The 15,276-nt window shown below is 42.1% G+C and overlaps 1 protein-coding gene across 4 annotated transcripts in view; it reads right to left on the bottom strand.

Moving 5' to 3' along the window:
- The window catches only part of PKM (pyruvate kinase M1/2), a 40,653-nt gene that overhangs the window by 12,498 nt on the left and 12,879 nt on the right, over positions 1-15,276 (bottom strand). For all 4 annotated transcript variants that reach the window (XM_038418814.2, XM_038418812.2, XM_038418811.2 and 1 more), the window contains exons 2-8: positions 13,704-13,864; positions 12,629-12,720; positions 7,325-7,456; positions 6,552-6,738; positions 4,267-4,537; positions 2,638-2,788; positions 689-841 (exon numbers count right to left, since the gene is read on the bottom strand). In XM_038418814.2, the coding sequence (XP_038274742.1) occupies positions 689-841; positions 2,638-2,788; positions 4,267-4,537; positions 6,552-6,738; positions 7,325-7,456; positions 12,629-12,720; positions 13,704-13,845 (1,128 nt within the window). In that variant the 5' untranslated portion in view covers positions 13,846-13,864. The remainder of the gene's footprint in view (positions 1-688; positions 842-2,637; positions 2,789-4,266; positions 4,538-6,551; positions 6,739-7,324; positions 7,457-12,628; positions 12,721-13,703; positions 13,865-15,276) is intronic.

The following is a 15,276-nucleotide window of genomic DNA, read 5'->3' as shown; positions in this document are numbered from 1 at the left end:
CAAGTTCATTTATTTCAATTTGAATGGTTTTTCAGTATATGGAGTTGAGCTCTATAAAAGGTCAAAGTGATCCTTGGAGCAGCTCCACAGCATAAGTGGTGTCAAAAGTGGAGTTAGAGTTTAGAGCAGTGGACTCAAGGGAACCACCACCAGGGTAACAAAGAAGAAAGCTCAACCTTGCCATATAAATATAAGTTACGGTTTCTTACAGTCCACTAAAGTGGACATCTCAGCACTGCACTTCAATTCTTGGCTTTGCCTCTAAGTGATGAGTACAAAGCACATGGCAAGTGACATTTGCATGTCTGGCATGTAAAGGAAACCATTTCTCATTGATGATCTAGTGGCAGAGGGCAGCGCCACACTGATCTGCTCCTGGTCAGGCAATAATGGGCTTAAAAGTCCACGGTCCATGTAAGTGTAGGTTAGGAAGATGAATGGGAGAAAGAAATAGAAGGGAGAACAGACTTACTTTTTCAGAAAGCAGGGATTAGTGGGAGCATGGACAAGGAGCTGCCATTATAGAACTGCTAGGTATTGCTACTTGACTCTGAATGCATTTGGACAACCAGACATCTGGATGAAGTGAGAAGTAGGAAGTGGGATATATGCTACCTTTACCTCTTTGGAAAAAGGTTTCCATTTTGGACTATGTAATTCTACCCTTTCAAGCAAAGGGACTACTCACAGCGTGCTGCATGCGGACAGCCTCAAGAGGATAGTCTCCTTTGGCTGTCTCCCCAGACAGCATGATGCAGTCTGCTCCATCCAATACAGCATTAGCTACGTCACTGCCCTCAGCACGGGTTGGGCGAGGCTTCTTAATCATACTCTCCAACATCTGGAAAAGGAGAAGTCAGGCTGAGCAAATTAACACCCCACTATGAAAGAGACCAACTACTTTCCTAGTACATCTATGCAAGCACTGGAATGCGTTTTAAAGCATTTTGTACTGTATCACAAGCACAAAGTTAAGTATCAGTAAGTCTGATTAGACTATTGTAGCAAGTATGCTTTGTCTGGCCACCAGAAGAAGAATGTCATGAATGGAAACAGAGCTGATGACATACTGAAGTTTGAATACTGATATGCCAAACCTTGTGACAGAACTCTCTAAAACAGCATTACAGCAGATTTCATCAAGAAGCCTGCTACATATGAATTATTAAAAAGGAATTGATGCTACAACTGGCATTTACTTAAGACAGCTGTGTACCATTAATATTCTACTAGTTGATCAGCAGCAAGGTAAGAGCCAAAATATGTGGCTGAGAGAGGTTTAGGTTCATATAATCCACAACCAGGCATGTATTAGAGAAATTAATACATCAATAGCCAACTAATGCACACTGTTGTGGCTTGTTGCTATTACAGTCTGGCTCATTAGTTGCACACTTCCTTTTAAAAGTGAGACTTTTCAGGTTTATATGACATCTTTCCTTTATGCAATCATTTAATAAAGTAGTGGTGGAAAGGTTGTACAACATCTTCTCTATTTTGAACTGGGTAGTTTAAACTTCTACAGTTTGCTGACTATTCAGACAGTCCTTCCTCCCCACCCAAATGCTTCGCTGCCCTCTCAGCAGTTTATTTTGACTCTTTATGAAGAGGAAGATGTGAAATAGAATTAACAGACACCAGTTCAGAAAGCAAATTGAGGCCGAAGTGCCTACAAACTGCAGCCAAAGTAGCATTTTAGTACTTTGCCAGTGAGGCTGCGAGTAGAAAGATAAGGGTAGCTTTAAAAACACAAAACAAAAAACCCAACCAACAAAAACCCACCAACTTATGGTCTCATTCATCCCTTCTGCACCATCTTTTCCAACCTTTCAATCCCCACAATATAGTTTTGTCTTGGTCCTTCTCCCAGTCTCCCCCACTTACCACTCCACCTGTGACTTAAACCTAGGGACTTTTAAAGTGAGGAAGTCTCAAATGGACAGTGCCAGGAGTTGGCATGCATTGTGGTTAACACCAAGAGGCCCAACTAGCTAGTGTCCAGAGCCATATGGTCCTTTAAATGGACTCCTTTACACAGAGAGAGAGAGAGAGAGAGAATTAACCCACTATCAATCACTAATGCCAGCTACCCTTATAAAATGCAATTTAACTTCTGTATTGGAAACTGAATCTTCTGCCTCCATTAAATGCAGAGAGAGACAGGCCAGTGAACACAAGAGGAAAGGAAAATGAGGGGAGACTGGCCAATCCATAAAAGGTTTCTTCACTTGGATGAAATGTTTCTAGACCACATAATTTAGGGCTTAACCTTTTATTTTTTTATACATTTTTTTCATTCCAACCCATGCAAGAGGTCAAGTCACAAGAACGTTTGGATGGAATCTCTTCCCACTCCCAAATTACTCTATTTGTTTGGGCAGGGGTCTGAGGTATTTATGACTAACTTGGGATAAGCAAGTATAGAAATCTCAGTTTGCTTGTGTCTTATTCATGAAGACAGAAAAGCTGCTGAGCCACTGTATTTTGCAGCCCTGCTCTGTGTGTTAGCTTCATGCTCCGATAGGGATATCTTGAAACAATGTCTAAGCGTGTAAGGGGCATAGTGAATTTCAAGTACTACTAGAGAAGTTACATGATAAAGACTATGATTAAGAAAGCCAATGATATTTGAAGTACCTGAGTAGCACAGATAATGGGCTTCCCAGCCCTGTTGCAACGTCCAATCATCATCTTCTGGGCTAGAAAGACTTTTTCAGCAGGAATCTCAATACCCAAGTCACCACGGGCCACCATGATGCCATCACTGGCCTCCAGAATTTCATCAAACCTCATGACCAAAAAACAAAACATTTGTTTTATTCTTTCCTTCATCTGGAAGTCACCTTTCAGTTCTAGAACTATGGGGAAAAAGGTGGAAGTCACTCTCTCCACCAGATACTTTTCTATTAGTACAAGTTTATTGCTCAGATAGCTGTGTATAGTTACAAATATTGTGTTCCCATAAGCTATTTCACTTATTTTTAATATACAATTTAAATGGATAGTACTGATGCTTATTTTTAAACTTTAGATCAATTTACATTTTCATAGTTGTGGGAAACTGGGGTCAGTTATTTAATGACAGAAAAAGGCATTCAAAAAGCTTTCCAAAATGTTAGAACACAGGCCGTCAACAAGTCAAAATATACAAAGCAACTATCCTTAAAATGTACAAGTCATACCTGTTTTTACTATTCATTCATTAGTCCATTTGTAACAAGTCTAAATCACTGGATTTTGACTAAATTATCAAGCAGCATTTTTCTCGCTTCTCCTATTGGAAAATTTTAATTACTGATAAAAAAAGTGTGTAGAGGATGAAATTGACACTCACTGATAAAAATCTACTCTCATTCAAAGCCTACTTGTGTTATGGGAAAGATAATTACAATACCAGGTGTATCTAAGGAGGAGAGAAGAGATTATCATTTTGGTAGCTAATCAGATTAGAGTTTTCTAAATTGAACAAGGAAAGGAGCAAGTGTTGCGACACTGGGTACATCTACACTACTATTTTTAGCTACAGACAGTCAGCTGACCTAGGGTCTGAGACTTGCTACTGCAGGTGGGGTTTTGGTTTTTTTTGGGGTGCAGTGTTGACGTATCCGGTGAATCACTTGAGAAATAAATGGTCAGTACTTTAGTGTCACTGGCTGCTACTATTAGAATTGGAGATTAAGTTTTGGTACAGGGAAAAAAGTAGAGACCTTGCTAATTAGCATTAAGTACCAGGTGATCCACTGCAAATTACTGAAATCTGAGCTGATGAGGTGAGGTACACAAGACTGATTCATAAAATAAAAATAGTGTACCCATTTGTATGTTACAGTATGTTGATAGATACACAGCAATAACTGCTAACCTGTTTTGTAACGAAGGCAGTAATATAGTAAAAAGAAAAGGAGTACTTGTGGCACCTTAGAGACTAACAAATTTATTAGAGCATAAGCTTTCGTGAGCTACAGCTCACTTCATCGGATGCATTTGAGCTGTAGCTCACGAAAGCTTATGCTCTAATAAATTTGTTAGTCTCTAAGGTGCCACAAGTACTCCTTTTCTTTTTGCGAATACAGACTAACACGGCTGCTACTCTGAAACCAGTAATATAGTAGTGAGACTCATTTCTGCGGAGAAGTGGGATAAGAACCAAAAGGACAAGCTGCAGTTAAGCAAAATGAAATTTGTGCTCCCAGGGTCTTCCCCCCCTCCCCACACCTGTGAGTATGTTTACTGTCACTTGTACAAGCCATGCTTGGGAAAGCTCACCTGCGCACACCCTCATGATTCTCAATCTTGCTGATGATCTTGATGTTCTTCCCCTTTTCTCCCAGCACTTGCCTGACAGCATGAACATCAGCTGCCTTGCGGATGAAGGAAGCAAACACCATGTCCACATCCTGCTCCACACCAAATTTCAGATCTTGAATGTCCTTCTCAGAGACTGCAGGAAGGTCCACTGCAGCACCAGGCAGATTTACACCCTTCTTGCTACCAAGCATACCTCCATTCTCAACTTCAGTGAGAACATAGTCTGCACCTGAATTAAATTGGATGAGTTTAAGTCAGCATCTTACTTTCATATAGTCTGTTGCTTGCTCCCCCACCACTTCACCATTATTCGGTAGGAAGTAACCAATACAATCTCCTCTTTCTACTGGAGGAGAGCAGGTGACTGAGCACTTTCACAACCAGAGCTATTTTGCCCAACAGACAGCACAGTTAATTGTCTTGTGTCTTTGCAATAGACATCATGTTATGGTAATCCCTTAGGCACAGGCTGATTGGGAGCACCCGCATTTTGCATTGGTCTGATAAATCCTGCTCCTGGAAATAAATTCTGTCAGTCTAGATTCACCTCTACCACCATTTCTGAAAAGGGAAGATATCCTATTCATTATAGACTTGCGAGTATGATTGCTGAACTACAGAAATGCAAGTTGGTGGCTTCTAGACAGGCTGTTCACTTGTTCCAGAACACTCGCAAGTATAGTACCACTGAAAGAGGGGGAGCCCTGGAGGACGCATTTCACCAGCCACAGTTCAGTGCATTCTACCACAAAAGCAGATAGCTAAAAAAAAGAAAACTGTTGGTACTTCACTTCCTAGTAAGACTAGTCCCACATTAGCTATATGATCTAATTTTACAAACAAGAATTGGCATGGTGCAGCAAGAGGGCACATAGATTGAGTACACAGAGTCTCCCTATCCCAATCCCATACCACTCCCCTTTCAGAAGGGAGATAAGCATCCCAGGCCAGAAAGATTACATATTCTTCCATACAAGAATCAGCAACTCTCCACTGATGCAGATATATTGTGCTGGTATCTGAGCATTGCAGAGAAGCTATTTAGAGAGCAGACAATAGTCTGCCAGGAGGTATAGTTCTCACTATTTGCCAGAGCAGTTCATTTATACTGAAACCAGTGATTTTTAAAATGGTTAGATTTTTCACTCAAAGTTCCCTACCCATTGGTTTCTGCATCATTTTCAGAACTCAGTTAATATGCCTTGGTCTGTGCACAGTCCATGACATGCTAATACTCTAAATTCACAGGATACTCAACTAGTTGGAGGTAGCCAGCTTTCCCCGTAAGTGGCAGAAATTGTCAAGTAGCTAATGACCAAAATTTGACCTGTGCTTTATCAGAGCAGGTAGCAATGAAGGGTTTAGGACAGGGATGGGCAAATTTTTTGGCCTGAGGGCCACATCTGGGTGTGGAAATTGTATGCATGGCCATGAATGCTCATGAAATTAAAAAAATTCAGAGATATTCAAATAAAACTTTAAGATTCATTTTTATTTCCACTAAAATGTAACATTATAAATATCAAAGTACAATAATTAAACCAAACTTACCTCCTTTCCATGCCCTCTTTAATGTGAGCAATGCAGTTGAAACGTCCTGGCCAACTACTCTGTTTTATCCTCAACAATGGAAAATTAACACTACTAAAACAGTAAAGTCAGCTAAGAGAACAAGTAGCAGGCACATGGGCTTGCACATTCCAGGCTTTGATAGTGTGAGGTGCATTTGGTAATTGGGTTGTGCAGCCACAGAACATGTGCGCCCTCATGCAGGTCCCACCTGAACATGTGGGAGCATCAGGCGGGCAGAGCGGGGCAAGCCCCTGACCCCGCTCCTGGGGGGGTAGAAGGAGAGGTGGTTAAAAAGTTCTGAGGGGCCGGATGCGGCCTGTGGGCAGTAGTTTGCCCACCCCGGTTTAGGATAACACATACAGCCTAGTGAAACCTGGCTTAAATCACATCAGTTACTGGAATCATGGTTTTAAGGGTAAGGAATTGGATGTGGTTTTACTGCATCTACCAAAATCAGAAGTCCATCCCCATTGTGTTACATCAAATCTGGAAGTGAAAATGGGTGGCCAATCACCAGTAAATTACCAAGTTAATCTATCTTCAATAGCTAGCTGAGTTTAATGGAATTGTTATTGCAAAGTGAACCACCACCACAAGTTAATACTTAGATGTGAAGGGACACAACATTAGTGCAGTGTTCATGGTATTGGAATCCCTTGATCATTACATACCTTTCCCCTTAACCTGCAGGGAAATGAGGCCATCATCTATATAGATTTTGCTGCCCACATCCACAACATGGGGGAGGTTCTTGTAATCCAGCCACAGTACATTTTCATCACACTTCTCCATGAAGGCGTTGTCCAAGGTCACTTTGAGAGTTCCTCCCTTCTTAAGTTCCACCTCTGCTGTGCCACTCTGTGTGCAACAATGGAAACTTTAGTAACAGAATAGCATGCGGGGTGTTGGGATTAGCATGCAAGTGTTGATAGCCTGTGATATACAGGAGGTCAGACTAGATGATCTGGTAGTCCCTTCTGGTTTTAAATTGTGACTTTAATATCCACTTCCCTCAGGACAGCAGTTGTGACTTCTAGCAGAAATTGCCATCACAAAGCTAGAAGTATGTCTCCCACACCTACAGTGTATTCCGTGCGCACCCCCCCCAGAGCCAACAATGGAAAAGAATAGTCACGAACTGGCAAGGTTACTTTCCTGCATGTGACTTGTTCCACCACAGTAAGCATATTCATTATGGTCACACTCTTGTTTTGCACAGTGGACACTCAATTCATCTACACTGTGCAACACCCAGTCCCCTGAACCTGAAGTGGCTGAAAGTGGTCCAGCTTCATTCTTTCATTCAGAGGTTTGTTAACACTAACCCTTGGTCCAGAAGCAGAGCTAGTATTACAGCCACAAGGCCATCTAGTTCCTTAGGGGCATTTTTTTTTAATGTAGAATGAAAGCTTGTATAATCACTGATCATATGGAACAAACTTACTCCCTTGATAAGTCCAGTTCGGATTTCAGGTCCCTTGGTATCCAGTGCTACAGCCACAGGTCTGTAGGTGATGGGATCAGAAGCAAAGCTCTCTGTAGCTTCTCGCACGTTCCGGATTGTTCCTTCATGGTACTGGCAAGGAGGGAGGGGGAAGAAGAAGAAGGAAAAAACAAAAACACCCACAACTTTCAGCCCACTTTTCTTCTTTTGCTGTCCTGGACACTATGAGCCTACAGTCAAAGGCTGCTGTCCCCTTCCCCCATGCTCAGCTACTCCATCAGAGTGGAATACATTGCAGAATTTAAATTTTCAGTTGATGAAGATTAACTCTTGTAAGACCTTGTCCATACACATGGCCTTCATAACAATGAGTAAATATCAGTATAGTTGAAGTGGTACAATTCCCTTAGGAATACTTATACCAGTATTTCCCTTCCAGTCAGGAAGCTATCTAGTAAGAGGCACCTTGCTGTGGGTGGTGTGGGTAAGTGTCCACACTAGGATTGTATTAGTAGAAATATTTTTGGCAAAGTCACAGCCCTAAATATAGCTATATTCATACAAAAACTGTTTAGACCAGCCTAAATAAATTCAGTTCTGTCAAGTGTGCAAAGACAGCCAAAACCAATGGCAGGCAAGTGCAAGTAATTCACTCTCTCTCAATGGGTACTAACATGGAAGTCCAGTGACTGTTTAAAGCATCAATATTATTTTGTTATTAATCATTTTAAACAGAAGTCTTTAGCCAGTATGCTCTACCTTTGGATGCAGTGGACTGCTCAGCTGCCAAGAATTGGCAGGGTGAAGAACTAGCACTCCCCTCCTCATAGCACTGGGAACACCACACACACACTCTCCGGTACCAAAAGCCCAAACTGCCTTCTGAGTGCCGCAATCCCAAACTGTGTTCCACACAGGCCAGAGGCCAAAAGATCTGAATGCTGCCTATGCACGTGTAAGAACCTCCAGCTTTCTACTGACAATTTCAGCAGAGCTCCAGAACAAAAATGGCAAGGTCTGAAGAGACAGTTTAGGAGAGCATAAAGTTGGATAGCATACATTGTGCAAAACTTCTGCTTGAATCTGAAGCTGCTACAGAATTCAGGTCCAGCTTGGCACAGTATTACATAGGCCAGGGGTGGGCAAGCTTTTTTGGCCTGAGGGCCACATCAGGGCTCTAAAAGTGTATGGAGGGCTAGTGTAGCGTATTAAATTGCTCCCCGCAGGAATGTGCTACTCTCGGTTGCCAGTCCTGGTGCTCTGAGCAGCATGGTAAAGGGGTGGGGAGTGGGGAGGTTGGATAAGGGGCAGTAGGCAGTTGGATAGGTGTGGGAGTTCTGGGGGACCTGTCAGGGGGCAGTCAGGTGACAAGGAGCAGGGAGGGCTGGAAGTGGGAGGGGGCCAGGCTGTTTGGGGAGGCACAGCCTTCCCTACCCTGCTTTCCATTCACAGTTTTGCACCCCAATGTGACCCTCGGGCCAAAAAGTTTGCCTACTCCTGAACTAGAGGGAAAGGAATTTGTTAATTAAAAGGAAGAGGACAACCTGAGCTGGCAGAAGCCAGCTCATTTGATCACTGTTACAAACACTGATGTTACCTCCAAGTTTACATGAAGTTCCACACTCCATCAGAGGCTTTTTATTGGAAGCTGCTGGAAGAAGTCTATCCAATAAAGCTTTAGACCTTTTACTCATCATGCTTTCGCAATGTATGGTTTGGTATAATTGGGATCTGGTTTTTGGTCTACTCATTTTTGTTAGAGCCACTAGTATGGTTACAGTTTCTTGCACTTTGTGACAGCTTCTGTTCCTCTTGTACAAACAATGGGATAGGAAAAGTGATGCAAATTAGAAAGGGTGCGACATTTGATCCTGAAAATAGATCTGGTAGACAAGCATTGAGAAAGCAAAAGGTTATTAAGTATTCAAGCAAATATCAGTGGCCTCCAGATTAAATAAGAACTGAAATAGAAACATGTCTGCAGACTATGCAGTGAAAAAAGTGCCAGGAAAGTAGCATCTGTTTTTAGACTAAGTAGGAATGTAGGCAAACGTGGAAGGCAGCACTCCCCTTAGCATTTACAATCAAGTTTTCAGGAGTATGTAAACCTTGTGAACCTCAGTTTTTGGGAGTAACTTAAATCACACATAAGGTGTCAAGTTGGTCACAGGAACGGAGGTATACAAACCTAGTGAATATTCCTGACAATTATGGCACCATTAAATGGGAGTCCAGGAAATAGCTGAAGGATTAGTGTGGGGAGAAGTTAAAGTTGAACAGCCTGTTGTGGCCTGAGGGTGTCAAGAAACTGCGATACATAAGACCGGAATCTCTGCATTACCCTATACATTCATCCAAGTTAGGAGCACAGCATTCCTAAGGGACAGAAACTGTTGAAAGTGCTGAGATTATGAAAGGAGAAAAGTCAATCAAGGCACAATTCTTGCCATACACATGAGCAGCTTCTGGCTCTGGTCACTGTCAGAAGCCCAGCCACTGACACTATTCCAATGGTTAGATTTTTCAGTTTTCCATAACTTTAAAGGTCAGCATGTTTGTGATTTCTGCAGTGTGTGCATTCATTTTAATGCCCTGTGCCCTTTAAAGTTCAGGGGAGGGCAAGAGGCCAAGTTGTAATACAGCTTGAGGTGCTTACTTTGTGTCCTATAGAAACTACAGCCCCTGACATTTTGAAGGCTAAAGGACAGTCAACATGGAGGCCCTGGGCATCACTGCAGGGAAGCCATATTTGGGAATGGGATCACTTCCACATCTCAGGTCACAAAGAGGAATCTAGTCTATTTATATAAACTGAGGGGGCTTGTCTTTGACAACAAATGGTTTGCATTTCTTATGATCTTATTCCTCACATAAATTTAATATAGTGCTTTCAAATGCCAGAGCATAATGTCCATAACGGTCAGGGAATATAACTCTGCAAACTAGTGAGCCAAGCAACAGAGACCCTGGACTTATTTGAAGTAGTTAAGAGTTTGCTTCCGAGACACGGAATTGCACTAGTCAGCAACTTGCGTGGCCTACAACAAAATGCGTAACTAACAGCATTCTGCTTATTTCTGTATAGTAAGTCAGTGTTCGCCGAATACAATTCACATGTTAACAGCAAACCAGTGGCTGAGGAAGTGTTTCATTCCATTTCATTCCACTCCAGCAGATCTCTATACTGACTCGGAAGTAGTTAGGTTATTAGAACTAAGCAGTCAAAAAAGCCAAGAGAATGTTAGGAACCATTAGAAAAGGGATAGACAGACAAAATATGAAAACACTACATAAATCCATGGTAAACCCACAACTTGAATACTGTATGCAGTTCTGGTCATCCCATCTCAAAAAGATTAGAATTGGAAGAGAAAGACAACAAAAATTAGGGATATGGAACAGCTTCCACATAAGGAGAGAGTAAAAAGACGGACGTCTCAGCTTGGAAGAGAGATGACTATGGGGGATATGACAGAGGTTTATAAAATCATGAACGGTGTGGAGAAAGTGAATAAGGAAATGTTATTTACTCCTTCGCATATCACAAGAACCACGGGTCACCTAATGAAATTAATAGGAAGCAGGTTTAAAAAACAAGAGTAAATACTTCTTCACACAATGCAGTAAGCCTGTGGAACTCTTTGCTAGGGGATGTTGTGAAGGCCAAAACTATAACTGGGTTCAAAAAAAGAATTAGAACAATTCCTGGAGGATAAGTCCATCACTAGTTATTAGCCAAGATGGACAGGAATCCAACCCCATTCTCTAGGTGTCCCTAAAACCGCTGACTACCAGAAGCGGGGAGTGATCATCTCTTGTCATCCACTCAACGATTGCCTGTTCTGTTCATTCCCTCTGAAGCATCTGGCTCTGGCTACTGTCGGAAGACAGGATACTGGGCCAGATGGACTCTTGGTCTGACGCAGTATGGCTGTTCTTACCCAACCTAATTTTAAGTGGTAGTTGGAAGGACTTAAAGGATACATAGTAACAAGAGTCAAGTGATTTAGGTTTCATGTTTGTTTTTTTAAACAGGACTTCCTTCAGAGGCAATGAAAAGGCAAAGTCCATGCTTCAAGGATCTTGAAACTGGTCACCTGTATGCCAGCAGTGTCAGTGACCTATTAGTTTAGTACTGAAATCCAGACTTTGCAGCAAACAGAATACCCTTAGAAAAAGGTTTTACAGGCTAGCATTTGCTAACACACTTAAGGGATTGTAAGGAAGTGTGCACATACATACATACACATACCCACTTTCCCAGCAGCTTTCATTTATGCCTATTACAAGAGATTGCAGCTCAGATAGGTTGATTCAATTTAGCCAGAAAATTCTTTAGAGCAGGGGACCTCATACTCCTGCATACTTAAAAGAACCCTCAATGGAGTGCAAGAACAGATCCCTCTTGATATAGTAGTGCTTTATGACAAGCTGGGGAAGGAGGAGAGATTTAGTAGTTGTTTAACCAGGAAAGTATGCCCACATGTAGTAAACTGTCATAAGTGGTAGATACCAAGGTTAATCAGCCTCCAGTGAACTGGAAGCTTGAGACCTGCAATGGGACCCAACTACAAGCATCAGGTTCAGGTGAGGAAAAACAACTTGCCTGGCTCAGATCATCTCTGCTCACCTTCTCCTGCCTGTGAGGTGCGTGCAGCAGCAGCTGCATGCTCTGCTCCCATCAGCCACTGCCACTTTGCTGCGCAAGATTGAGTGTGCTGAGGTGATTCAGTGCAGCATACCCCTCTCTCTACAGCAGAGACCAGCTGGCCACAGTCAGCAGGAGTGAGGCTATGCAGACCCAATGATATGCTACAGAGGACAGTACTGACCCAAGCTCAGGAGGAAGTGTCAGTTTGGGTCTGAAAACAACTCAACCCTCTCAGGCTCAGGTAATACTTTAAGATTAGGTCTGAACAAACTTCGCGTGCAAGTGTCCACAGTTTGGGTATAGAAGATTCTAGCATGAGATTTTTGGGGGGCAGACACATGTACAGAGAGAGAGAGAGAGATCACCCTAATTTTGTTCCTTTGCTTAGCGTGGCCAGTTGTGCATGTTTAAACTCTGAAGTTACTGATGGCAAGACACCTTACCAAGTGTCATAAAGGAACCTGTACATACAGGATATGGATGTTAACTTGTCTTTTGAAAGAATGCGTAATTTGTGATTAAGTATCTTCTCACTGCCTAAGGCTGGAAGCTTGAGGCAGCACACACACACACCTTGGTCCAAGTATCTTGCCCCATGAAAGCACTTTTGATTAAACATTGTCCTGATTCCAGCAGACTTTCTCTGCCCTTACCTCATGAGTTCCATGAGAGAAGTTGAGACGGGCAACATTCATACCAGATTTAATCATTTCTCTCAGCATTTCCACTGAGCGGGAGGCTGGGCCTAGAAGGAACCACAGTTTTACCACCAATTGATTAAGTTTGTTACAGATTTTTAAAGGCAAAGATAGCAAAGCCAGAAACTGTTCTAGGTTTGTGGGCTATTTCACAAGGTAGGAAGGGGTGAACCACATATATCCATAGACATTATAAAGGGACTTGAATATCTGAAGTAATGTCTCCCTGCTTGCTGGACTTCTGGAAATTGCGTGCATGTCCTCAAACTAGCTCAGACGTCTCTGTCTATCTTAGTTTGTACATCTGTAAAGACTGACTGCCCTCCAACTAAGGGTCCTTGTAACACACAAATGCAATTCCCAAGTATTAAAAGAATTCTTCAACCCTGGCTGCATGTTACTCCCATAGCCAAAGTCTGCTGCATACAGCATTACACTAGATCTTTACTACTGCATTTTCAATCTGCCAGTTTAGATTTAATGGGGGAAAAAGGGATAATGATGCTGCAAAGAAAACTGTCTGCAATAGCTAGAACACAAATTCAAACTCCTAGCAGTCAATTCCTTAGCTGCACATGAAAGCAGACAATTCTCTGCCATTAACAGAAGCAACTGCTATCCATGTCTTACTTTGGGCACAAGTTTGTATTGCAAGCTACTTTAACTATCATTGTGCAGTATGCAGGAAGACTGGTGCTGAGATCAACTGTTTATTTTTGCTTCAATCTCCAGAGAAGGAACGGTGTACTTAGTGGCTAATCACAGTTTTATATTTTGTAATAGTGGATAGGCTCTTACTTCTGAAGCCAGGATTCATGCAAACTTGAGAAAAGGATATGGTTACAATACTCATGAGTTTACCCATGCTCCTCATGTTACAGAGAGGTAGTGAAGTTAAATATTTGCATTTTTCCATGATCCACTCTACAGATCTTTGAGAACACTGAAGTCTTTGGGCTGTTCTTAAAATTTTATATTAGGAGACAGCTGCAATTACCCAACTCCCCCAAACGTGTTAAGAGTCACATACCAATAGTGCAGATAATGCCGGTGTTTCGTGCTGTGATTGGCTCAGAATCAATGTCCAGGCGGCACATATGCTCCAGAAAAGTGTCTGCCATGGCAGCATGTAGCTGCTGGGTCTGGATGAAAGCATCATGGTGCTTAGACATGGTTGCTGGGATTCTTTACCTAGGAGAGAGGTTAGAGTTATTTTAGACTGGCAGGTAAATCTAAATAAACCTATTTGTTTAGCAGGTCTCATACACTGGTACTGAAAATTGAGTTGGTTGAGATTAAAAACAAATCTCAGTAAGCAACTCTGCATGAGTGTTTAAGTTGTACACATTCCATTTTACATCATTTCTTGGGTAATCTCAGCACAGATTGGTGCTGCTAGTTATTGAATCAAACTATTGGTGCGAAGCCTTAATACTAGAAACCAAAGATTGGGAACAGTGCCTGGTAAATTGCTGGGAGGTGGTCGTTATGAAGTGAAATATTAATGTCTTCTACAGCTAGTTTATTTGGTCTCCTTGTAGTGATTTTAGAGGGTATTTTTAACGGATAAGTGTATGGATTTGCAGACATATTAATGTAACCCAAGACCCAATGTAGGCCTTAATGTAATGTAGGCCCAAGGGAAGCCCCTAACTGATCAGATCAGGAACCAAATTTGCCTAGTACCATAGTAAATATTGTTTAAGGGCTAGTTTATATGGCACCATAGGTAGATATGCCCAACTCAGGTATAATAAGCAAACACTGCTTGATCTGATCATCTCAGAACACTGGACTTCCTTAGGGCCTGTCTGCATGATGCTGCAGTCCATGCTACAGGGGTTTGAATTTAGAGTGCTCTAACTGCCCCATATAGACCCTGCTGGTGTCCACAGAAAAGGTACCAGTGTGCGCTGTCCTGTGGGCTACATCAACATGCACTAGGCACCTTTTTAGTTTATGCCAGCAGGGTCTACATGGGCAGTTGGAGCACTCTACAATTCACACCCCTCCCTGTAGGCCAGTCTTCAAGTGTGCTACTATGAAAGCGCACAGGTATTGTCACCATACTGCAGAGTTCCAGGAACGCTTACACTTTGGGGTTAAGCATAAGAATACTTCCTGCAGTTGTGACCAGTTGAGGACTCAGGCAACAGCAAAACTGACCACTACTGTAGTTTTCCTACAGTTAGTCCAAAATACATCCATAATTTGTGCTGCTCCCTCATCCTTACTCCCTTAACCTGTTTCCCTTCTCTGCCCACAAGTATCTGCAGACTATAGTAGTTATACCATCATGAACATTATTATGGTGCCAAAGTCTTGTTACAGAAAATATGCACATTGTACAACTTAACAGGTTCATTTTTGAGCTGAAGTCTCTTCTATACCCAAGTGCCTAATAAACATTATGGATTAATCCTGTAGAAGTTTAAAAACAACCCTTTAAGTTGGAACAGCTCAACAAGCTTAAGTTTAATAAATACTGCACCACACACAGAACCTATACAAACTTTCACCCTTATACAAATTAAAACTAGGGCCATAAAACCCCCTGAAGCTGAGGGTGTCTGAAAGAGACACTACCTAACCATTAGAATAGC

The sequence above is a fragment of the Dermochelys coriacea genome, chromosome 10 (assembly GCF_009764565.3).
Source record: "Dermochelys coriacea isolate rDerCor1 chromosome 10, rDerCor1.pri.v4, whole genome shotgun sequence".
Classification (NCBI taxonomy): Eukaryota; Metazoa; Chordata; order Testudines; family Dermochelyidae; genus Dermochelys; species Dermochelys coriacea.
This window is presented reverse-complemented; position numbering and strand designations above follow the sequence as displayed.